The following is a 26890-nucleotide window of genomic DNA, read 5'->3' as shown; positions in this document are numbered from 1 at the left end:
CAGAGATGTACACAACTTTCTCCTTTCCTGTCCAGCAAAAGCCCTGCTCCAATGGGAAGTTCTCATGTGTAACAAAATTAAGGGACAGGAAATATTGACCAGGCCATGGAATGCTCAATAGGAAACATGGTAGCATTACAGAATGTCCTGTGTACATTGAATTATCACTTTAGCTACATTGCTTTAGTAGTACTTTTATACTCTTTCCAAACAGTAAAAGCCTAAAAGCCTGAACAAAAGGGCAAACACGTGAATTCTGTTTCTTTTTTCATTGGAAATAAACACCAAGTATCATACAAAACCCTTCCTTGATGTACTAAAATACTTTCTGGTGATTTAATGTTGTTGAATCAGTTGTTTTATTTGTGAGAAATGATTCCTTCCTTATAGTACTTCACTAGAAATAAATGAACCATTTTATTCCCTGTACACCATTTCTTTGCAGTCTTATAAATGCCACCTACGCAATTAAGTGAAAACGCTAAAATGGAATCAAGGAAACCAGTAAAAATATGTGTGATAGTGTTTATGTATCTGAAAAATAAGAGAACAATTTCCTATCTTATACCCAATAACAACAACAAGTTTTAACACTGAAACCAGCATCAACCAATGTGTATAATTTTGCTGACCTTGAAAAGAAAATGCATCTGCTAGAGAGTTTGCTATTACAAAGTTCTCAAATAAGAAAGACAAAGTGTTATAATGCTGTATAATCAGCAACCACAAAGCAAGCCTTCTGTAGGAAAACAGACATGGTTCTAAAAATATTTAGAAGTTGCATAAACAAATATTCAGAATTATAAAATAAAGAGTATGAAAGCAAGAGACATAAAGTAACAAGCCAATTTCACAGTAAAATACAGGGCACAAAGCAAGAAAATGTGGGACAGGAAGAAGAACATACAGAGTACAACTGAACTATTTCTTTGTCTTCCCTGGTTTAAGTTTATAACCAGTTTGTTCACGTAATTACCCACCATACTTCTAAGGAACCACCAGGATTGATCATCATGCCTATACTCCCATTTACTTTAGATATCATTTAGTTGTTCAAGTGTCTCAGAGCATCCAACATCAGAGTGATACTTCTCCCAATTTGGCTTTGTACAACAACTAATCAGACCTTACTGTCCACTTCTCCATGTTTTCTCAGACTCCTCCAATGTACTTCAGGGCATTTATAGTCTGTCATCAGCAACAACTTTTAAATCAACAACTTCCACTCAAAAAATCCCTCAATCTTCTTACTTTAATATAAAACTTTTCTGCATCTTCTTCAACTGGTATTTATTCTTTATGCCAAACCCAATCGTGTGCCTAAAAGTATATTAGGAATCCTCCTTGCTATTAAATCCAAAACATTTTTTCTCCATTCTCCTCAGGTAATGCCTATCAACAGACTTTACTACCTAGCATTATTTCTTCTTGTTGCCATCTATGATCCACAGGTATTTCCATCTAAGTCACTGAGGACTTAACTCAGAGCAACCTCTCTACCACTACTCATTTATCATTGTACCATTGTAGGTGATTTTAATATCACTTAAATTCCCTGTCCTTTAGTTCCTTGATCTACTCATCCAAATATTCTCTGTCTACTCTCTCACTCTTTCCCAGAGTCTCATGCTCACCAATAAATGCATTGCCTCCAAAACACATATTTCCAACATCCTACTTCCTCATCATCACTACCATTCCTTCCTATTTAATTAAGTTAGTATTTCTAGCTCAGATAATTTTTGATTCTCCAAGGACTTCCCAACAATTACCTTACTATTTTCACTATTATAACTTTTTTATTTCTCCCACATTTAAATTTTTCTCTAGGCTCAATTCTAGTATCCATAATTGTAATCACACCTAATCAATGATATTAACTACTTCGCTACTTAGAAAATGCTAAACCTTGTTATATTCAACTATTCCATTCTCTGTGTCTGAATCTGAGTTTTTGAATGGTTTTCCTCTGATGCTATCACTTCCCTAGTTTCCCTGATACTATCAGAATGAGCAGACCCCAGTACTACTTCCCAGTTACTTTTTCCCATTACCTTGCTTTTTGATCTTTCTATCTGAAATGATTTTATGTAGCTATTAAGATGCTTAGTATACATTCCTCCTTACTGTTGTGCAACATCATCAGGATAGGTAGCTATAGTCATTTGTATTACCACTATATAGAGAGATTAGAAGATTATCTGGCACAGAGGAATGTGTGAATTTATAAGATTTGAATAAACATATGGCCTCTTATTGAAGAATAATTGGCAGAAGATATGCACCAGAGTTTTAATAAAATGTAATATTAGTTACTTATAATAAATTATTTTCCCTGTATAATGAATCAGTGTCTTGTTACTAGTTAATTGCAAAGTCTGTGGACATTGACTGGGTTTAAATCCTGAGACTATAATCTACTAGTTGTCTTATTTATCTTGAGCAAGTCACCTTTCTGAATCCTATTTTTCTCATATGTTAAGCAAAATTTTTTGAAAACAAATAAAAGAGGGGTAACAAAGTTATCTAACTCTTAGGGATGTTTTGAGACTTCAACAAGACAATGCATGCAAATAACCAAAAACTCTTAACAACTAATTGAAAGATGTGATGTGTGTAAGAAAGATTTGTGACTGCTGAAATTAACAAAGATAAGGGGGAAATAGATGGTAATCATTTCCAAGACAGAGTGCATGGGCAAATTGAGCCAGGTAAGAAATAAATACTGTGATACAGTGTCTATTTGCCTACATCTTCTTCATGTGTTCATGTTATTTACTTTGCAGTAAGTTACTGTTTCTCAGTGGTGCAAAGTGATCATGCTCATAAAAAATGTGTATGAACAATTGTAAATTTCACACTATGCTAATATAATTCTCCTATTTATCAATCATATACGAACTCACTAGAGTTACCGAAACAAATAGAGCAAATAAATAATAGAGTATGAATAATGTCACAGTCAAAACACAGTTGCTCTTCAACAGGGACAAAACCAAGGAAACATTCCTCACCCCACACCTCAAATTATACATTAAATAGATTTTTCTTTGCCTCCACCAAGATAAACATACACACATACATGCAGAGTATGAGGACATTATGAGAATCTTCTGTGCCATAAGAAGCTTGAACCTGATGCTGGAGGTAGTTAGGTAGTAAGGACAAGATACTAGAGCAGGTCAATATATGAGAAAATGTATCCAACAGGAGCCTATGCAGGTATCTAGATTAAAAATTACAAAGACTTAGACTGTGGTTATGAGAATTACGGTGATTTGCAGATTTCAAATATACCAATGGTATCAAATTTTTAATTTTTTCAGTAGTATTTATTTATTAATCAGAGGCCCCTTTCAGAAAATCGCATTGCAATTTCTGAACACAATCTAAGAATTTTAATAAATATACTTGTAATATGGCTTTATATACACATGCCTACACAGCCATACCTATATACAAACAAACACAAATAGTTGCTCTTATAATTGAGATACTTCACCTTTTTTGGGATTAGGAAAGTTTACATTAATTTGTCATTCCCCAAACCCAGTAGCTTCAAATATGAGCAAAATGCTTAGGATATATATGACTTCTCATTATCAAACTACTACAATTACTGAGAAATCCAAACACAGTTTTCAGCTTAGGCAGATAAGCAGTTCATAAGGTGAAAATCTTCCATGTCAATAAACCCTAGGACTTTTTAAATGACATTTTTACATCACAAGATGATTGAATATGAAGTACATTTTATTATATATTGTCCCAAAGATTACTTCTTTTCAGTTTTCACCAATTGTTAGGACTTGGAAAAAACCTTGAATGTTTCCAGATTGAGTCTATTCCCCCAGGCGTGTGTGTCAAAATTCTAATGAATTGCTTTTAGGTGTTTGCAATATGTACAAGATATTGAGATGCCAGATTGGCTGTTTAATATACAGTTGAAAGTTCTAAGAAGGAGACAGTTTTGATTTCATTTATTCATTAGTGATGTTTTCTAAGCCATGGGAATTGTTGAGAACATAAGAGAAAGAAATGTAGAATTAAAAGGGGAAATTGTTGAAGATAGAATCTGAGAAGTAATGAATATTTAAGAGGCCAAAAAATGATAAGCAGTCCTCAAAGGAGTCTGGGAACAAGAAGTTAGAGATGACAAAAGTGAAATATAATATCTTAAAATCAAATGGGCAGAGAGTTAAAATCAAACAAACAAAAGAAGACAATCAAAGAGAAGAACGGTGTATTAGGTCAAATGCAACCGAGAGTTCAAGTTACACATGACCAAAAAGGATCCACCGCCTCAGCAAAAAAAAAAGGACAGTGACCTTAGATAGGTCTTTGGCATGCTGACAAAGAAAACTATTTTGAAGTGAGTGCTAAGTGATGGACAGAAGAAGGAGTGGTGGTATTGCTAGAAGTGGTTTGTAAGTTGAGATATTCTTTTTTATTCTTTTTAAAATTTAATTTATTTATGTATTTTATACAGCAGGTTCTTATTAGTTATCTATTTTATACAGATATATATTTTTTAACATCTTTATTGGAGTATAATTGCTTTACAATGGTGTGTTAGTTTCTGCTTTATAACAAAGTGAATCAGTTATATATATATACATATGTTCCCATATCTCTTCCCTCTTGTGTCTCCCTCCCTCCCACCCTCCCTATTCCACCCCTCTAGGTGGTCACAAAGCACCGAGCTGATCTCCCTGTGCTATGCGGCTGCTTCCCACTAGCTATCTATTTTACGTTTGGTAGTGTATATATGTCCATGCCACTCTCTCACTTTGTCACAGCTTACCCTTCCCCCTCCCCGTATCCTCAAGTCCATTCTCTAGTAGGTCTGTGTCTTTATTCCCGTCTCACCCCTAGGTTCTTCATGACCTTTTTTTTTTTCTTCTTAGATTCCATATATATGTGTTAGCATACAGTGTTTGTTTTTCTCTTTCTGACTTCACTCTGTATGACAGACTCTAGGTCCATCCACCTCACTACAAATAACTCAATTTCATTTCTTTTTATGGCTGAGTAATATTCCATTGTATATATGTGCCACATCTTCTTTATCCATTCATCTGTTGATGGACACTTAGGTTGCTTCCATGTCCTGGCTATTGTAAATAGAGCTGCAATGAACATTTTGGTACATGTCCCTTTTTGAATTATGGTTTTCTCAGGGTATATGCCCAGTCGTGGGATTGCTGGGTCGTATGGTAGTTCTATTTTTAGTTTTTAAAGGAACCTCCATACTGTTATCCATAGTGGCTGTATCAATTTACATTCCCACCAACAGTGCAAGAGTGTTCCCTTTTCTCCACACCCTTTCCAGCATTCATTGTTTCTAGATTTTTTGATGATGGCCATTCTGACTGGTGTGAGATGATATCTCATTGTAGTTTTGATTTGCATTTCTCTAATGATTAATGATGTTGAGCATTGTTTCATGTGTCTGTTGGCAATCTGTATATCTTCTTTGGAGAAATGTCTATTTAGGTCTTCTGCCCATTTTTGGATTGGGTTGTTTGTTTTTTTTTTGATATTGAGCTGCATGAGCTGCTTCTAAACTTTGGAGATTAATCCTTTGTCAGTTGCTTCATCAGATATTCTTGATAAAAGAATAAAGAGGAAGCATTTGAAGATATAGGGAGAATGAGATTAAAGGAATAAATCTCATTTATTTTAAGGATGTGGAGAGAGGATTGCACAGTGGAGCTAAGAATTTGATATGGATCAACCAGAAAGAGAGCAGTTTAGATAAAGTACAAAAAAAAAAAAAAAAAAAAAAGCAGTGTTAAGCTAGATGATAAATCCAAAGACAGGTGGTGTTCTAGAGACTATGTATCTCCCTGAGTTCCAGAAACTGGAAGTCCTGAAGCAAAAGAGTGAGATGTTTAGAATAATAGATGGTCAAGAGACTTGTTCAGAGTTTCAAATATTGAAATTAACTTCTAACTAATGACAAATCTAATGGTATTGATAAGGGGGTAAGTAGCTAAAGCAGAGTGGAAGTGAAAATAACAGAAAATCAAGTAGTTCTGGAACTAGCATACTGGATGGTTATTATTTTAGATGTAATTTTCAATGAAATGCCAGAACTTCAAATGAAGGTGTAATTTTAGTCAGATTCTAGAGCCATCAAAGAAAATAGAGAAAGGTTATGTAGGTAAGTACGAAACAAAGAAGAATGAAAGGTAGTAAACTAGAATAACATGAATCTTACAGAAGGTGAAGTTTTATGTGAAAGAAAATTTAATGACTTACATTTTAAAAGTTAACTAGATGAATGATGTACTGTGGATTATGACAAAATATAGGAATTTTGCTTGATGAACATACAGTCAACCTCAAATTATACTATAGATATATCTATCTAAAATATTCTTTTTAGGTTAAATCATTTTACTTTTGACTCTCCTACATTATTTAGGTACAGCTCAGAAATGACCAAGATAGGCTTTTAGACTCAAGTGATACTTTAATAGGGAATTAAGATATTCTCTTGTTAAGAACATATAGATATAACGAGTAGTAATGTGTTAATCATAATATATTTGTATTATATATACATTATTTGGGGTTTCTGAAAATCTTTTGTCTATACTAAATAAGTTAGCCAGGAAAGATTGCTTAATTCATACAAATGCATTTTATAATTTTCTGAAAAGACTTTGGAACATCTCTATACTTTCCCAGCTCTATGATGGAAAAGGTAAATATTTTAACAATATGTTCAATTGATGATATGCCTTGCCCTAACATCTAATCATACACACAGACACACACCCCCCTAAGTCCTGTATATTAAAATGCACAGAATACTTATATAATACCGCATAATGCTACCCTATAATCATTTAGATGATACTATGAATAAAAGCTGTTTCAGTGTGGCTTTATTTGACAAATAGTTTAACGCATTTCAAGAGAGAACTAGTACTCATTAAAATATATGGTGAGGGCTTCCCTGGTGGCGCAGTGGTTGGGAATCCACCTGCCAATGCAGGGGACATTGGTTTGAGCCCTGGTCCAGGAAGATCCCACATGCCGCGGAGCAACTGAGCCATGCACCACAACTGCTGAGCCAGTGCTCTGGAGCCCGCAAGCCACAACTGATGAGCCTGCTTGCTGCAGCTACTGAAACCCGTGCTCCTAGAGACTGTGCTCCACAACAGGAGAGGCCACCGCAATGAGAGGCCCCTGCACCGCGGCAAAGAGTGGCCCCTGCTCGCCACAACTAGAGAAAGCCTGTGCGCAGCAATGAAGACCCAATGCAGCCAAAAATAAATAAATTTATTAAAAAAATAAACTATATGGTGAAAAGATAAGAGTGCTATTCAGGGTGATATTTGGTAACTATTAAAAATTAAATATTACTGATTTATATAAATATTGGGATTATAATTTTGTAAAACACTATGCCCCTGAAAATGTTTAGAATTCAAATTTATAGAACCCTAAAAATAAATGAAAGTGATATCAAGAAGTTATCTTCTGAGAATTATGAATGAAAAACAGAGAAATCATGATACAAAATAAATGACCATGAGAACATTTTTAAAGTAGAATTAATTCTCTAAGATTTAAATATCTAAGATTTAGATATTTAAAAAAGAAAATATATAAAATATCTATATGAGAGAAAATAGCTATATAAATTTATTAATAATATGAGTAGAATCTAAAATTTTAAAAATGACAAAGATAATTGAAATGGTGAGAATCCTATATCCATTCCTTATACCAGGATATATTCCAGATACCAAAAATATTTTATGTAAAAACAAAACCATAACTTACAAGTGTGAAAATAAAACATCAATAACATTTTTAAAGTTTGGGGGATGAAAACATAATTCTAAGCTACACAAAACAGGAAATATGAAATATGTAATTGGCAAATTTAGATTTATAAGATTTATTTTTTTCCAGAAGAAAATAAAAAACAGTGACTGTGGCCTGTACACCAATTCATAAAGACATATATTATTAAGGCAATAAAAACATCTAAATAAACAAAAATGTGGGTAAAGACCTTGAATGGGCAATATCCAGAAAAAATACATATAAATCACAAACAAGAGTATGAAAAACTTCTCTAGTGATCCAATACATGGAATCTAATACTAAATGAAATTGTTTTTCCAATCCTTAATTACTAAAAATTGATATCTGTGAATAGCCAGGGTTATTGAGAAAAGGGAAAAAAGACATTCTGAAGTACTGTTTTGAGTCTGTAAATTAGGAGGGTAAATTTTGCAATACAAAATTAGGATTTCAAATGAGCTTATTATTCTTACAAGTATGACTAAAGTTCACAAACATGAATACATAATGAATAATGTATTACATCAATAATGAATACATCAATGCATAGTACATGGTAAATGTTCAATAAATATTTTTCAACATTCAACAAATATTGCTGAATAAACAAACATAATATTGCTTTATTATGGAAACAGTTAGGTATGTATCCAGAGAATGTGTATTGCTCATCCAAGCAAAAGTATATCTCCAGTAATACTGACCATGTAGATCATAAACTATTTACACAAAAATTTATCTAGAAAATATGCTGACAGAAAAAGCTATTAGAGAACAATGTGTAAAATACGTGAAATTATGTATATAGACATAGAGAGATATCAGCATCATATTAGTGAAAATGTTAATAATAGGTGGATAATGCTTTATTCTTTTAAATTTTCATATTTTTGGAAATTTATCTTGTATACTCATCATTTTATTATAGCAAAAAGTGAAGCTATTATTATCTTGCAAAAATAATCTTATTCATTGAATCTGTTGTTTTGCCAACAAAGGATATACAAATTAAGCAAAAAAATCACACATGAAAATGAGACATTGGCACACTACTATCTTTTGAGATTATAGAGAATATTGTCCTATAATTTAGCACATCTAAATTTAACAGTGAGATTATTTATATTTTCAAGAGGTTTATAACAGGATCTGAGTAACTATTTGAATATGACCTGTTTTGTGGAATGTGGAAAATGAAATTGTTTTTCACCAACTAGATAGATGAGAAAATGTATATGAATAAATAAACCACTTTATGACATTTTCTTACAATAATGAAGCATTATTAATAAAACATTTTAAAAGCTCATGTACTTATTTTTAGATTGTTTACATAGAATTCCACTGTGATGCATTCCCAGTCTTTTAGAACATTTCCTTAAGGAAGAAAATCCCAGGGAAGAGAGAAGACTAATGCTACTTCAAGCTATGTCTTAATAGTCTCCCTTGCTTTTTTACATTACTTATCATACATTATTTCCATAATGCTGCTAATGAATACAATTTAATCAGAAACAGTAGTCGCCAAAAACAAAACAAAACAAAGTTTAGAAAAAGAAAGAAAAGAAAAAGGATCTCTTTGAAATTTAAATGTTCTCACGTAGTCTCACATTCAAATATGAACTGGGAATCAATAATTTGCTGTCGATAGACTAACTCTTCTAATAGTTGGTGCATCTATAATATAGGTACTTGCTCAAGATCAAATATTGCTAACCCGACCATTTTGGTGCTTGGGGATTATAAAATAAAATATTTCATAATATCAGACTCAGGAAACATCAGCATGTCATGAAAGATGAATCAAAATAACCCTGACACTGCAAGCAATACACAGGCTTAAATGCTACATCATAATGAGAGACAGAACAATTTACACAGGATCACACCTCATGCACTTTTTGAATTGTTATTAGTTATGACAGTTTTATTACTTGAACCTTGACTGGCAGAATGGCCATCCCTTAACTGTTCGCTTTCCTAAGATTCTGCAAACAATCCTGTCACATATATAAACAGAATTCTCAACACTTATGTGAGTATCCAATGACATTAAGAATACAGCAGTGTAAATTTGACTAATATTTTAAAGTAGCCACAGTGAGAAGTGGTCCATTTTCAATACCTGGGATATTAATATGTGCCAGTGGTTTATACTGTGGTTTAGATTGAAACCCCAAAGTAATCACTGGCTAAAGTAAGAAATTCAAGAGATGTAAATATGGTAAGGGCCTGTAAGTCAGCTAAGAAGACTTAGAGACAACAAAATTGCACTATTCTTTACATCATTAGTTGATTTTCAAAATAGAAAACATAAAACATATCATAAAAATATGTTTTGAACATTTTATTATACTTTGTGACTTACAGTACGTATCACATAGCATAATAAGATAGATCTGAAATAGAGTTTCTTCTCAAGATATTGTTTCAGTATGTTTGCAGCTCTTAATATGTTGATGGATTATACATTATTTAGTTGTTTTATTTTTTATCTCAATATGTCAATCTTAAGAGCAAATAAATTATAATTTTCCTGAAATTTCAAGATTAGGGAAGCCGTCTTCATCTAGCATCACTTTTTAAAAAAGATTTAACATTTCTCTTTATTAACTTGTAAGTTGTTGACCTATTTTGAAATTTGCTTAAGAAAAAGAAAGGTGGAAATATCCTGTCAACTACTTTTGAGGATCAAGAGAGGATCTGTGGATAAACAATAATATTGATTAACACTAATGTAAGGTAAAATTTTTGAAATTTCTAACTAATACATTCAGTATTAATCAATATTAGAAGGTTATTCAATTTGTGTGTGTGTGTGTGTGTGTGTGTGCATGCACACGTGCATGTTTCTGCATGCTAGAAAGGCCTGATGGCTAGACTATGAATATTCACCTTTTTAGTAGTATAGCATAGTTCCTGATTAGTTAACTTGCTTAATAAGTATCTGATGAATTAAATTGAATTAAATAATTATCTTTTGTTACTCAAGTAGCAAACAAAAAGTGTTTTTTAGGGATAAAATTTAAAACAGAAACAATTTAAACTATTACGTTGTGAGGTAATCATGTGGAAACAGAAAACATCTGTGAAATAAAATTTTGTAAATTACCATATACACTGGCTTCAAAATTATTATGATTCTTTCTCTAAAACTGAAGAAAAAGAAAAGTATGTGGCATAAAATTGTAAATAATACAATAGCATACAATATGCTGAAGAAGAGATATTTTGAAAATTCTGTCAAATTTTAAAATGAGTGAAATATGATTCATGAAATTTCACTCTCTTTTCCTGAAATATTTTTTTCTGAAGGTCATCAGGAATACAGCTAACTGATGGATATCTTTTGTTATTTTCAGTTTACGGGGGCCCATATAATCCAGTTTCTTTTTGTCCAGTGGCACATTTGTTAGCATTTCTTCAAAGACCAGAGCATCAGCATTGACAAGTATTATTAACTTATCTCAGTCTTGAAATATACATGTAACATGAAAAAACTGGTGATATTGCTGCCCACTTGTAAAAGGGTCCTATTAGTGATTAAATTTCTAGAAGGCAAATAGCCACTTAATTCCCATAGCTTTCACAGAATATAACCTTGACTGTTACCAAAGAATAAATAAGCTGCCAAATTACTGCATTTCTCCGTGTAATTTATTGACAAGGCTCATAATTCCTTTAGCTGAGGAAACTACTAGAGAAAGAATATTAGCTGCTTCTTGAATTAGCAGTAGAGGGCTTTTTAAAGAAAAGCATTCTGGCACTTCTTTCTTTGGTGGCATTTATCATTTTTCTAGCTTCTTTTATTGAGAGATCAGGGAATTCTACAGCCTTGTCCTGGAGGCTCCTTTCAGATTGCCTGGAGAATGCTCATTATTTTATCCTATATGTGATAAATCCTTCAACTGTGTTATCTTTGTTTGGAGTTACTCTCCTTGAGCCTTTCAGAGTTTAGCATTGATTATATCCCCCTGACCTTTTGGCAAAGATGTATATGCATTTATACTGTCACAATAAATTATATATCCCTTCATCTGGCTGAATCTACAACTGGATTGCTAATTCCATTGTTCCTTCTCTTGCTTTTTTTCCCAGAGCTCTTTTTGACAGCTGCAGAGACAAGTGGTCCAATAGATTACAAATATCATTGAAACTTCTTATGATGTTGTCAACTAATTGATACCATGCAAGTCATGGGCAAAATGATTTTTCTTTCAGAAATGAATTTTATGACATAGAGTCAGTGTACAAATTACACCTCAGCTGATTGTAGTTCTTTTTTTTTTTTCACCTCAGTTTATATACTACTAATTCTTAGATTAGTTTCCCAGTAGAAAATTCCATTAGCAATTTTAAGCCATATTTGCATTCCTTCCTTTTATTCATATTAATAGGTGTTTTTAATTTAGTAGTTGGTCTTATGGTATCATATGACATTAGACAGGGATTTCAGTTATTATAACAAATTGAGAACTATGCTTAGACTGATAGCACTACTATTTATTACATAATTTCTAAAACCAACTTTCTACCTAGTTCCCTACTTGCCAATGGGGATTAACAATAGCCTTTCCCATGTAAAATAAATAGGTATTGTTTGGATTTCTGCCTGAAGAAATTAACAAATATATGTCTCAGTAAAACAGAGGCAATGGAGGTTAGTGGTTAGAATACAGGGTATAGAGTCCAGTTTAAATTCCAGCTCAGCCACTTAGCTATATGACCTTGGGCAAGTTACCTAATCATTTTTTTGAAGACTTTTATCTGTAAAATGAACATTATATTACTACTAGATGATCATAAAGGTGTTGTGAATATTTTTTAAAATTTGCTACATGGGAATATCTTAGGGGATTCATGACATAAAGTATTTGATAAAAGCTAACTATATTTATTTTTATTATTATAAATGTTAATGCAAGGTAGCTAGAGCTTGACATGCAAAGATACTATAAGGCATAGTATTTCATAGCAAGTGCTGAACTTTGATGTTGGCTAGAATTATAAACCACAAGACAAATGTCACAAGAAAAGAGCTTTCCTTTTCCTTCTTCATGGTTTCCTCCAATTTGCTTATACAAGTGTTTATCAATTTTGACAAATATGTTGCTAGTCCATATAAACTCTGTGAATAGAAAAATTCCATAGATTGCTATTCTAATTTCATGCTGGTATTATTTCTGATGGTTTTCTTTATTTAATTTTTAAACATCTATTTTGGTTTCTGCACCCAACTGCAACAAGTGTGTGGTAAGGCAGAGTTCCCCCCTACACCAACAAACAATGCTCAGGACACCACCATGGTATCCTACAATTTGATTCATTTCTAATGCTGTCTACCTGGAGATAGCATCAGGTTCCACAGGTTAAATGTTCAATCCTACAGAACTGCCCTCCCCCTCCCCCCACACTTCAGATGCCAGTTGCAAGTCCAGGTTATAACCTGCGCTTCTGACCAACTTCAAGAGGCTTCAGAGGTTCTCATGACCCCCTCCTTGGGCTCAATTAATTTGCTACTGCAGCTCACAGAACTCAGAGAAACATTGTACTTAACTATATAATGGGTTTCTTATAAAAGGATATAACTCAGGAACAGCCAGATGGAAGAGATGCAAAGGGCAAGGTGTGGGGAAAAATCACAGAGTGTCCAGGCTCCCTCTCCAAATCTCCACCTGTTCACCAACCTCTCTGAACCCCATCCTTTGGGGATTTTATGGAAGCTTCATTACATGGACATGATTGAGTAAATCACAGTCCATTGACAATTGATTCAATTTCCAGCCCCTCTGAGAGTTCCAACCCTCTAATTATAGCTTGACAATCAACCCCCATTTTTTGGTGTGGTCCAAAATTCACCTAATTAACATGACAAAAAACACCTTTACTGCTGTTATCACTTAGGAAATTCCAAGGATTTTTGGAGCTCTGTGCCAGAAAAAGGGGATGAAGACCAAATATATATATATATATTTTTATTATAAATCACAATATCACAGCATCCTAATATATTTTGATAAGAAATATGAGCTAGAAACACTAAAAAGCATTTACTACTTAAAAATTTCTAAATAAAAAAGTAATAAAACTTTGTTTCAAATAAGGATCCAAAATATTTATGGTGAATTATCTAGAAGCAATTCATCAGGTGTTTGGTACATATGCTTACATGAGTCAGAATCTCATACAGTTAATTTTGTCAATTATGTATAAGCTTTGATATAAACTTTGAAAATATGTTTTGATATAACTTTGAAGTTATTTAGTAAATGTTATATGATCTGTTACTGCAAAAAGATTGAATCTCATTCAATATTCTTGAAATATTCATTGGAATTTACATCTCAATCACCTTTAAAACTATGGTTTTAGTTATATAATGAGGGTATTTACCTACACTAAACAATCATAAAAGTGGACATTCATAATAACTGTTTGGTAGCTACTTTGTTTTTAGATATTCTGCATGATATTGGAATGCTTTTTGGGGTAACTTATCTTGTGATTGCAAACCATTTGAACTACAAAACCTATAGCAGTTTTAAAAAATTAGAACAAAAGTTGTTTTAATAAAATTTATATGAAAACTATCTCTATAAACTTTTGTACAGCAATGGTATTTTTCCAATTTCTGTTAGAGATTCCTTGGTTTTCAACAAGGACACAGTTCCTAAAGCATACATTCACTAGGCCTTTGCTTTGAGAATTCTTTAAATTAGTTTTATTAAAATAAAATAATAATTTTATCAATGCCAACTAGCACATTCATCCCTCTTCTGTGGAGATATAGACTGTAGGAATTTAAATAATTTTGAGTATGATAAAGCATAACAAAATAACTTGTAACATTCAGGCAGAATTTGTTTACTGGAATTTATTTGTTATTCTGGCAAACATTTTGATTGTTAATTAATTAAACCCACAAAATAGAGTACATCATTACAGATTTAAATTAATAAATACCATATTTCAAAAAGACATGTGCACCCCAATGTTCATTGCAGCACTATTTACAATAGCCAGGTCATGGAAGTAACCTAAATGCCCATTGACAGACGAATGGATAAAGAAGATGTGGTACATATATACAATGGAATATTACTCAGCCATAAAAAGGAACGAAATTGGGTCATTTGTAGAGACGTGGATGAATCTAGAGACTGTCATACAGAGTGAAGTAAGTCAGAAAGAGAAAAACAAATATCGTATATTAATGCATATATGTGGAACCTAGAAAAATGGTACAGATGAACCGGTTTGCAGGGCAGAAATTGAGACACAGATGTAGAGAACAAACGTATGGACACCAAGGGGAGAAAGTGGCAGTGGGGCGGTGGTGGTGGTATGATGAATTGGGAGATTGGGATTGACATATATACACTAATATGTATAAAATGGATAATTAATAAGAACTTGCTGTATAAAAAAATAAATAAAATAAAATTCAAAAATTCCAAAAAAAAAAAAAAAAAGAAACAAAGCTAAAATATGTTACAACTTTAAAATAAACGTAATCTTTGTAGTTACTTTCATAATAAACATATAGTGAATTTGAAATAAATAAATAAATAAATAGATACATGGTTGTGGCTCTTTGTGAGTTCTATTATTTTCCAAAAATAGTAACGATTATTATTCTATTAAAGTTATATTGTATCCCAAGGGAGGAATAAATTACTTTTGGAATAAAGAATATGTGGAATAGGTGTTGAATTGAGTAACATGAAATAGGATAATCCTACTCAACTAGCATATGTAATAGTATACATACGGGAAGTTTTTTTTAAGTCTCTTGAAATCTTAAAAAAGATTCACATAGTTTTAGGCAGAGTGTCATGTGGACTTGTATAATTCTTTATTTTTCATCTCAGTTTTCAAAGCAAGGTTTAATTCTTCTGTGAGACCTTTGTGAGAAGATGAGAATGACTAGAGTGTGGTGTATAGAGACATGAGTATGAAAATCACTGAAGCTCTCCAGGGGAGACTTCAAGATACAAACAAGAATGATAATTACAAGTGTTAATGAATAAATAGATGGAGATAAAGAAAGACTAGTGGAGGATTTGCAGCTGAGGGCTTTTTACCATTTTGGTACATGAAATAAGAAGAGGAGAAATAGGCAAAAGTATATATTTATGTGTGTGTATGCATATATATAATTTATAATTTTATAGGTATCTCTTTTTCATGAAAACCATTGCTCTTTCCCTTTTGCCTTAACAGCTAATATTATGACTGTAGTTTCCTCCCCGTTCTACCTCTTCACCAGCCCGATTGTTATGGTGTCACCGGGGCAATCTAAAATATGACTCATAACAAAGCAGAACTGAAAAATTATGAGCCTTAGAAGAACATAAGATAGTCACTTTATAGGACAAGAAAAATCACAGTAAAGAAAGTTCTAAAATAGAGCTAAGAAAAATGTTACACTGACACAAGTCAGAGAAATAGGAGGAAGACAAGAAATCAAGTTCAGTCAGAACACCTAAGAGAAGAAAGGATAGAGATAAATGACATGTAGGGAGAATTTTCCCCTCAGGAAACCTAGTCTTCTGATATATATATATATATATATTTTTTTTTTTTTTTCTTTACAAGATTAACAATTCCTATTGTAACTCCAGGGCCTAAAAATAAACATCATCCAAAACATCTTAATAAAAAATGATTTGTTGTCAGAAAGTAAAGAAGTAACTGTAAAAACCTTACTGTTACAAAACTGTAGTTATAAAACAACTGTAGATATAAAACTACATATATAATATATATTTTTATTGTTAAAATAATTTATGAATTTGAATAAAGTATTCAATATTGGTCAATCTTAAAATATGCTAAAAACATGAAATATTAAGGCAATCAACACATAATATTTTTTTTGCCATTATATATAGAGTCACATATTGTTAGATTTAGCAATATTTTTTTATTTCCTTTCACCATTTGGCGAATGTATTAAGCATAATGTCCGATTTAATTCACTTCTAGATATTTCTCTGTAATGTGATACAGAAAAAAATGTTTTTGTGTTTCTGTACTTTGTAAAACCTAAAGACCAATACGTTTTTGAAATACACTATAATAAATACAAGATCTTCTGAATATTATTTTTCTTTAAGTGATGGGTATACTTTAAAGTAAAGGTAATTTTGAAAAAGTAGAAAAAGTTACAATTTATTTAAAGCTGATAAAGTTTAGAACTGTGCTTCAAAAAGTGAATAAAATAATAGGGGTCAAGAAATCCTTAAGTCTTGATATAGGTATTAAAACTAACCATATTATCGTCATATTTTCAACTATCCAGTTCTGAAACTGGATGTTACTAGGATTTTTCACAAACTACTACACCTCACTTTCCTAATTACTAGAAAAGGCTCTAGACCACATAAATGTAGAACTGGCTCTAAAATTTTAAGTCACCGTATAATTATGTCTATATGTAGATACAAACTAACATAAAAATAGTCATAATATCACACATCAAGGTGACTGCCCATTCTTTCTAAACATACATTAGCTTTTTTTTTTTTTCATAGATTAGCTTTTGATTAACTTCCTTGTTTCCAGACAGTGATAGACATAATATATTCTTACACTGTCATTATTAACTTACATGAAATAATTTTGTTGTATCTTTCGACTTTATAGTAAAAAAGTCTTTTTCAAATGTCTTCGCACTTATTACTACAATCTAAACTTTCTGAAACCACTTTACTAGATAAAATTACTAAGTCTTTCAAAGGATGGAAATTCAATTGCTAGCTTAACAAAACAAATGCATTTAGAATGTAAATAAGCTGGAAATACTTGTGGAAATAACCAGGGTAACATCTTTCACATATATTATGTACTAAGATACAAATTTTGAGTTTTCAATAATTTAGAAAATATTGGCATAAATATACAGAGAAGTTAATTACTAAGCTAAAGGTTAGAGAATTAATCCCGACAGATCTCTGCACTTCTCTTGTTTTATTCTTTTTTCTCTACTATAATGCATTTCTGGTTCTCTTCTGCATATCCAAATCCTACATGTCTTTATGGCAAAATATCAGAACTCACCTGCCTCAAGAATTTTAAACTGGCTAAGCATATTTCAAATAATTCTATTTTATCCTGTATCTGCTTTATGTTCCTATTAAAAATTCTAAATAGAGCTTTCCCCAAATATTTATAAATTTTATATACATTGACTACTTGGGTTTTATTTTTATATTCTTTATATATATATATATATATATATATATATATATATATATATATATATATATATATATATATATATATATATTCTTCTTCATGAGCAAGTTTTTGAAAGCTAAGATGTCTTCTATCTTCATTTGATTATTCATTATGCCTAGCATAATGTCATATACACAAAAAGTATTCAGTAAATAGTCTACATTTTTCCTGAAATAAAATAATGAAAATAATAAAACAGTTCTACCAATTTTACTCTCAAGCATTGTTAAACAATTTGATGTATTAAATTGTGAACTTTAACTATTTTCAGAAAAGAAATGTTGTTCAACTAAATCCAAAAGTATTGAAAATGCTCCTTAGCAAAATCCACAGACTGTACAACACCAAAAATGAATCCTAATGTAAACTGTGGACTTTAGTTAATAATGATGTGTCAATGCAGGTTTGGCGGGTGTAAAAATGTACTTCTCTGTATATTTATGGTGGAGAATGCTGTACCCCTGTGGGGCAGGGGTATATGGGAACTCTATTTTCTGCATAATTTTTCTGTGAATCTAAAACTGCTCTAAAAATTTAGTTTCTTAAAAATTGTTACCTAAGAATTATAGACATTATCACTATGTTAACAATTATAGCTAAACTAATTGAAATGTTGTAAAAATAAAAATTGAAATCTCATATAATTATTTCCCGATAAATAGTAATAGGAGATCTCTTAATGAGATCTCTTAAATTTAGCTATTAATAAAATTAAATAACAATTTAAATGCATTGTTTAAAGAATTCCTATGTGGAAGATATTTGACCAGTATAAATACTGAAGTAAAAATTTTGCTCTATATTTGCTTAAATGTAAAGAAATATCTTGTATTGATTAATGCCTTTCACATATAGGAAGTTTCTTGTTAGTATGAAAAAAGTTCAAATAAAAAACTGAAAGAGTGTTGAAGATTAAAATGTGAATTAGAAAGTTAGATATGAAAATGTTCACAATGAAGAAGTATTTAGCATAGTATTATTTCTGAGTTCCATGTAAAAATATGATTTCCACACACTCTTTCCATCATAATATTGAACTTATTCTTATAGGTAAATCTTAACCAGTTTGAGAAAAAAAAAGACTGAAATATAAATTCAAAATTGTATATAAAACTTACATGCTTTGTGAAATTTTTGTTTCACATCATGAATAGTAGATTTTTGTGTCACCTGAAAAAGAAAATAGAATTATAAGGAAAAAGTGTTCATTTGTTTGCTACATATTTGTTTAAGAAGAAAACATAATTTAATATATTTAAAATGTAAAATAAGTACAAAATAGCCTGCTTGTTTTGTTTAGCTCTTTAGGCACTACTGCTTTGACAACCTTGAACATTTTCATCAATATAGCTTTTCCAAAGTTTTATATTTGTATATAATAATAATAGTGTAATTATGTGAGTTCATCCAAATTTTTATCTCAAAATATATTTTTGAATTTTCTCTGCCCATAATATTCAATTTCTGGTTTCCAAATTGATGAGACTATCAATTAAAAGTATGAGTAAATGCAAAAAGAGAAAAAATATATAGTAAAAGAGTTTATCAGAGGAGGCCAGGAATATAAAATTGATTTACATGGACAAAAGAGGGAAATGTTTACTTCAAAATATTATAAGAAAAAAAAATATCCTATCTAAGCCCTGTAGTTAGTTATGTTTTTAAAACTTCCATCCAAAAATATAATAGGTCCATCAAAAATCTATGTTAGATACCTTTTTATTTTGGAATCTTTAAGTATATTATTGTTATTTGATCCTAATCTACTAAAATTACCTCTTTCTAATGTTAGAAAAGTGAATAAGGGAAAAATGTTTCTTCATCTAAATAGGAAAATTCATGAGGATAAGAGCTTTATCCAAACACCTCAAGCCATCACAGTACTTTTTGACTTTCTGATTTTGTTCATATCAAACTTGCAAACTGAAGTTCCCCTCTGCCTCTGATTCTTCACTGGCTTATGAAAAACCCAACAATCCTTCAAAGTCTACATCAAAGACATTTTCATGATCATGCAAGTCAAATTTATTTCCTTTCTCTAAACATGTACAGAATATTGCATACATAATTTTATTTTTTGCTACACTAAAAATCTTCTTATGGCTATTTTGGAGGACAAAATGAAAAAAAAAAGTGCATAAAGGGATGCCACTCCAGGCAGTTCTTATTTACATTATTATACTATATTTAATATTGTCTTATATATCAGAAGCATGATGATGAATACATTTCTTTTACTATATTCCACTCCCTCCCATAACCAAGTGTGTGATATACCATTCAGAATTTTTTTCTTATTTTTTCTATGTATATAGTTTACTAACAAGAAAGTTCTAAGATTTGGGCACTGAAAAATGATATTAATTTCCATTTATGTTATGCTTTAAATAACAAAAGAACCCTAAATGATTCTGTTACTATGAAATTTTAAATTGTTCATAGCACTGTCCTTTTCTGGAAGATGTTAGGAAATATTTGAAAAAGTTTTTAGAGAGGGTAATATAAATTTATTTGCTTGAACATGTCATATTTCATTTTAATTTTGATTATTGAATTTGATATTTGAATTATGTTTTTAAAAGGGGATGATTTGTTTTAACAATGTTCATTGCTTTATCTCACTGTTACTTAATCACGAAGCACTATTATATGTTGTGTCCTCTGACAGGGATGACTAAAATCCACGTGCTATCTCTAGAGTAACAGATACCGGTCCATCAGTCTTTTCAAGGGCCATCTAATTTTTAAAAAATAATAATTTTCATGATTAACAACTCCTCTGTTAGGATTTGCTATATGCTCAGCTTCCGCTTTATGAGGGCACATAATCTTGTGTTTACGCGCTGGCGGTTCCAACAATCTATCAGGTCCTTGAAAACAATGATCTGGTGTATTGCAGTTTGTGTTTCAACATGTAGCACACCATATAGCATATAAGGAAGTGTTAAGTCACTTTTGTTGAAGTCAAAAATAAAGCTGTGAATGCAGTCACATGAAAACAGAAGCTCCTTGATCTGATATGAAGTGTTTCACAAGTAGATTACTATGGAAAAGCTGTATGCTTTTTTCCCAAACCAGCATACATTAAATGACAATCTTCTAATTTACATATGCATATTTTTTTCTGAATTTAGAAACTTTCAAGACTAAGATTATGTTCTCCTGAAAATACCTACATGTGGGAAGTGGGTTGTTATTAAAAGCTTTCTCACAAAGTTTTAAATTTATTTTTTATTTTTTTAAATTACATTGGACTTTCACTTGTTAAAATGTTGATTTTGCATAAGTCTTTGAGAACTGACCTTTCTGGAGCAATTTTAGTCAAATACAGCAGAAAAGAATATAATTAACCATTAAATGATTCAGACAGTGTTGCTCAATTAGCCACAAGACTATGCTTGATCAACTCTTTCAGTACTTTAGCTGTACTCAGAGCACAAAGAGAGGAAAAGATGATAATTAACAGAGCATATAGGACTTTCTGATTACTAAATTGATGACTCTGTAGCTTCATCAAGAAGTTTATTCGTAATAACTTCTACTTTTTAGCCAGTTTTACCTCTTAAAAAGGACAAACTATCATTACAATAATGTGTTCACTTTTATAAATCACCATTAATTGTGCAGATGGAAGAAATAAGTATTCCGTCATCTGAAATCCTGAAATTCTCTTCATTAATGTTTCATTCTAATTAGAGGAAATTAATCTTAAAATGTTAAGTACACAAGGTAAATGATGTTTGAAACAGAAATCTACCTCTGAATTTCAACTGATCATAGTTGAATTTTGGGCCATCATTACTTTATTCAACACTTAAGTTGATGGACTTAGAAAAAGCTTTTCACATTCAAGTGAAATTTAGGATTTGCTTGAATTTGCCCCCTGTGAAGATACTGCAGTATTTCACAAAAAACTTTTTTTTGCACTATTACTGATTTTTAAAACTATATTTTAGCCACTTTCTCAGGAACTCCTTAAAATGAACAGATATCTCCAGAATACTGTTTATCCTGCTTAGAGAAATGAACATTAAATGGTAAGGAAAAATAACAACTTGAAATTTGTTTGACAGAGTAATTGCAAAGTGCAAACCAAAAACTGTTAATGAACTTTGTAAAAAGATGTGTTTACTAAAGACACAGAGAGAATATATAGTATACATAAAACAAAAAGACACATAGAATATATAGTTGCATATACATTACTCAGAATGGACAGGAAGTTTTCTGAGTAAAAATATATTATTTTACTAGTGAATAACCTTCAGATTGTAACTAAGATACAAATAAGCAATCTATATGAAAACATTCTTATAAATTCCAAACATGTTTGGTATTTTATAGAATATCAAGAATTTTTGCTATGAATGAAATTGACATGATACTATAGATATGCAGAAATATCACTTTTAATAAGGTTTAAACGTTTTAAATTTAACTGGATTTCTTTACTATTTAAGAAATTTGATAATTGTTTTTTAGCCTATCAATTTTATTTCTTTACATACTACACTGGATTATTTAAAATGAGTTTTTGTTATGTCAAAATAATATATGTACATATATACACATTTTTCAATTTTTAGTATCATAACAAATTGTTCTTTATATGTTGCAGTAATGCATTTGGTCAATTCATTTTTAATTCAAAAAGAAAATAAACATTAATAAATTCTTTAAAATTTTCACCATAGAAATTTTCAAAAATATATCCTTCTGAAATAATATGCTTTTTTTAAAAAAAAAAGACCCTTTATTATTATCCTCAAGTTTCATAACTGGAAAAACTCTATTTGCACATTGTTTTAATATAACATTACCCTGATGATATTGATTTTATTTTATTTATTTATTTATTTATCTAATTTTTAAAACATCTTTATTGGAGTATAGTTGCTTTACAATGTTGTGTTAGTTTCTTCTGTATAACAAAGTGAATCATCTGTATGTATACATATATCCCCATATCCCCTCCCTCTTGCATCTCCCTCCCACCCTCCCTATCCCACCCCTCTAAGTTGTCACAAAGCACTGAGCTGATCTCCCTGTGCTATGCAGCTGCTTCCCACTAGCTTGAATAATAAGCTTTTAAATAAATACTTTACTCCCCAGTAAATTATGTGTAAATATAAATTTTATTTAGGAGTATAGCCTAGATATTATTTATTTTCTTATTACATATACATATATCTCATATAAATATAATAAATATGAGTAGAGGGAAAATATGGTGAAAAATATGACTGAATATCTGATTTTATTGTATATAATTTTTGTATAGTTATTATATTATTTCAACATTGCAGACATAAATAAAATCTCAGTAACCACTCTAAAACTAATATTTAATTTTTATAATTCTTCAATAAAATTAAATGTCCTTTAGTGACTAGAATATTTATTTATAGTATTTATTGCAAAGCCATTCCATTTCTATTCAATATGAAAATGGTAGTCTTTATATATTATGTATTGAATAAATGGTTATTTCTATACACTTGTTTTCTGTCTTATGACTTGAAATTCTAACATATGGAAAATGTGAAAGAAAATTAAAAATTGCAACTAGAGTTTGATACCCTATCAAAATAAAGAAAGAAAAAGAAATATGTTTTCTTAAAGTAGAAAATAATTCTGGTTTTATAGAACACACAATTTTCCATGGTGAATAGTCTTTCTGGAATATTTTTTAGGATGTATGATTTATAACCTAGGCGAGAATATTTTAGGACTAGAGAGGATCATGAAGACCACAAATTAAAAGCATATATTTAAGAATAAAATAAAGCCTGGTGAAATTAATGTGTATGATTACTTCTTAGATGACTTTAATTATGCTTTCCTATTGCAGGTTTGTGAGGTCAAGAAAATAATCCTTGCATTCAGGAAAGTTTAGACTTAACATGATATTACTGAAATAAGGAAGCTCAAATCCTATTTAAATGAAGTGGTTTCTGTATAAATACTGAAGGACTATTTCAAATAAAATAGTATTACCTATGGGTAAACTAATAAGTAATCATTAAGAAAACAATCTGTTAAAAACACTATGATCAGTTTTACTTTTTCTCTTCCAATTGTATTCCTTTTATTTCTTTTTCTTCTCTGATTGTCGTGACTAGGACTTCCAAAACTATGTTAAATTATAGTGGCAAGAGTGGACATCCTTGTCTTGTTCCTGATCTTAGAGGAAATGCTTTCAGTTTTTCACCATTGAGAATGATGTTTGCTGTGGGTTTGTCGTATATAGCCTTTATTATGTTGACGTAGGTTCCCTTTATGTCCACTTTCTGGAGAGTTTTTATCATAAATTGGTGTTAAATTTTGTCAAAAGCTTTTTCTGCATCTATTGAGATGATCATATGGTTTTTATTCTTCAGTTTCTTAATATGGTGTATCACATTGATTGAGTTGCGTACACTGAAGAATCCTTGCATCCCTGGGATAAATCCCACTTGATCATGGTGTATGATCCTTTTAATGTGTTGTTGGATTCTGTTTGCTAGTATTTTGTTGAGGAGTTTTGCATCTATATTCATCAGTGATATTGGTCTGTAATTTTCTTTTTTTGTAGTTCTTTGTATGGTTTTGGTATCAGGGTGATGGTGGCCTCATAGAATGAGTTCGGGAGTGTTCCTTCCTCTGCAATTTTTTGGAAGAGTTTGAGAAGGATGGGTGTCAGCTCTTCTCTAAATGTTTGATAGAATTCACCTGTGAACCCATCTGGTCCTGGACTTTTTTTGTTGGAAGATTTTTAATCACAGCTTCAATTTCATTATTGTGATTGGTCTGTTCATATTTTCTATTTCTTCTTGGTTCAGTCTTGGAAGGTTATACCTTTCTAAGTATTTGTCCATTTCTTCCAGGTTGTCCATTTTATTGGCATAGAGTTGCTTGTAGTAGTCTCTTATGATGCTTTGTATTTCTGTGGTGTCCGTTGTAATGTCTCCTTTCTCATTTCTAATTTTATTGATTTGAGTCCTCTCCCTCTTTTTCTTGATGAGTCTGGCTAAAGGTTTATCAATTTTGTTTATCTTCTCAAAGAACCAGCTTTAAGTTTTATTGATCTTTCCTACTCTTTTCTTTGTTTCTATTTCATTTATTTCAGGTGTGATCTTTATGATTTCTTTCCTTCTACTAACTTTGGGTTTTGTTTGTTCTTCTTTCTCTAGTTCCTTTAGGTGTAAGGTTAGATTGTTTATTTGGGATTTTTCTTGTTTCTTGAGGTAGGCTTGTATAGCTATAAACTTCCCTCTTAGAACTGCTTTTGCTGCCTCCCATAGGTTTTGGATCATCGTGTTTTCATTGTCATTTGTCTCTAGGTATTTTCTGATTTCCTGTTTGATTTATTCAGTGATCTCTTGGTTATTTAGTAACGTATTGTTTAGCCTCCATGTTTTTGTGTTTTTTACGTTTTTTTCCCCTGTAATTGGTTTCTAATCTCATAGCGTTGTGGTCAGAAAAGAGGCTTGATATGATTTCAATTTTTTACATTTACCAAGGTTTGATTTGTGACCCAGGATGTAATCTATCCTGGAGAATGTTCCATGTGCACTTGAGAAGAAAGTGTAATCTGCTGTTTTTGATGGAATATCTTATAAATATCTATCTGGTCTATTTTGTCTTTTAAAGCTTGGGTTTCCTTATTAATTTTTTGTCTGGATGATCTGTCCATTCGTGTAAGTGAGGTGTTAAAGTCCTTCACTATTATTGTGTTACTGTTGATTTCCTCTTTTATAGCTGTTAGTAGTTGCCTTATGTATTGAGGTGCTCCTATGATGGGTGCATATATATTTATAATTGTTATATCTTCTTCTTGGATTGATCCCTTGATCATTATGTAGTGTCCTTTCTTGTTTCTGGATGACATGATACTATACATAGAGAATTCTAAAGATGCCACCAGAAAACTACTAGAGCTAATCAATGAATTTGGTAAAGTTGCAGGATACAAAATTAATGCACAGAAATCTCTTGCATTCTTATACTCTAATGATGAAAAATCTGAAAGAGAAATTAAGGAAATACTCCCATTTACCATTGCAACAAAAAGAATAAAATACCCAGGAATAAACCTACCTAAGGAGGTAAAAGACTTGTACTCAGAAAACTATAAGACACTGATGAAAGGAATCAAAGATGACACAAACAGATGGAGAGATATACCATTTTCTTGGATTGGAAGAATCAATATTGTGAAAATGACTATACTACCCAAAGCAATCTACAGATTCAATGCAATCCCTATCAAATTACCAGTGGCATTCTTTACAAAACTAGAACAAAATATCTTAAAATTTGTATGGAGACACAAAAGACCCCAAATAGCCAAAGCAGTCTTGAGGGAAAAAAACGGAGCTGGCGGAATCAGACTCCCTGACTTCAAACTATACTACAATGCTACAGTAATCAAGACAATATGGTACTGGTACAGAAACAGAAATATAGATCAATGGAACAGGATAGGAAGCTCAGAGATAAACCCATGCACCTATGGTCAACTAATCTATGACACAGGAGGCAAGGATATACAATGGAGAAAAGACAGTCTCTTCAATAAGTGGTGCTGGGAAAACTGGACAGCTACATGTAAAAGAATGAAATTAGAACACTCCCTAACACCATACACAAAAATAAACTCAAAATGGATTAAAGACCTAAATGTAAGACTGGACACTATACAATTCTTAGAGGAAAACATAGGAAGAACACTCTGACATAAATCACAGCAAGATCTTTTTTGATCCACCTCCTAGAGTAATGGAAATAAAAACAAAAATAAACAAATGGGACCTAATAAAACTTAAAAGCTCTTACAAAG

At 31.2% G+C, this 26890-nt stretch overlaps 1 protein-coding gene across 2 annotated transcripts in view; it reads right to left on the bottom strand.

Moving 5' to 3' along the window:
- Nucleotides 1-26890, bottom strand: part of TECRL (trans-2,3-enoyl-CoA reductase like) — a 109964-nt gene that overhangs the window by 56322 nt on the left and 26752 nt on the right. For both annotated transcript variants that reach the window (XM_007193542.2, XM_007193543.2), the window contains exon 2: nucleotides 19188-19239. In XM_007193542.2, coding sequence (XP_007193604.1) covers nucleotides 19188-19239 — 52 coding nt within the window. The remainder of the gene's footprint in view (nucleotides 1-19187; nucleotides 19240-26890) is intronic.

The sequence above is a fragment of the Balaenoptera acutorostrata genome, chromosome 5 (assembly GCF_949987535.1).
Source record: "Balaenoptera acutorostrata chromosome 5, mBalAcu1.1, whole genome shotgun sequence".
Taxonomy (NCBI): Eukaryota; Metazoa; Chordata; class Mammalia; order Artiodactyla; family Balaenopteridae; genus Balaenoptera; species Balaenoptera acutorostrata.
This window is presented reverse-complemented; position numbering and strand designations above follow the sequence as displayed.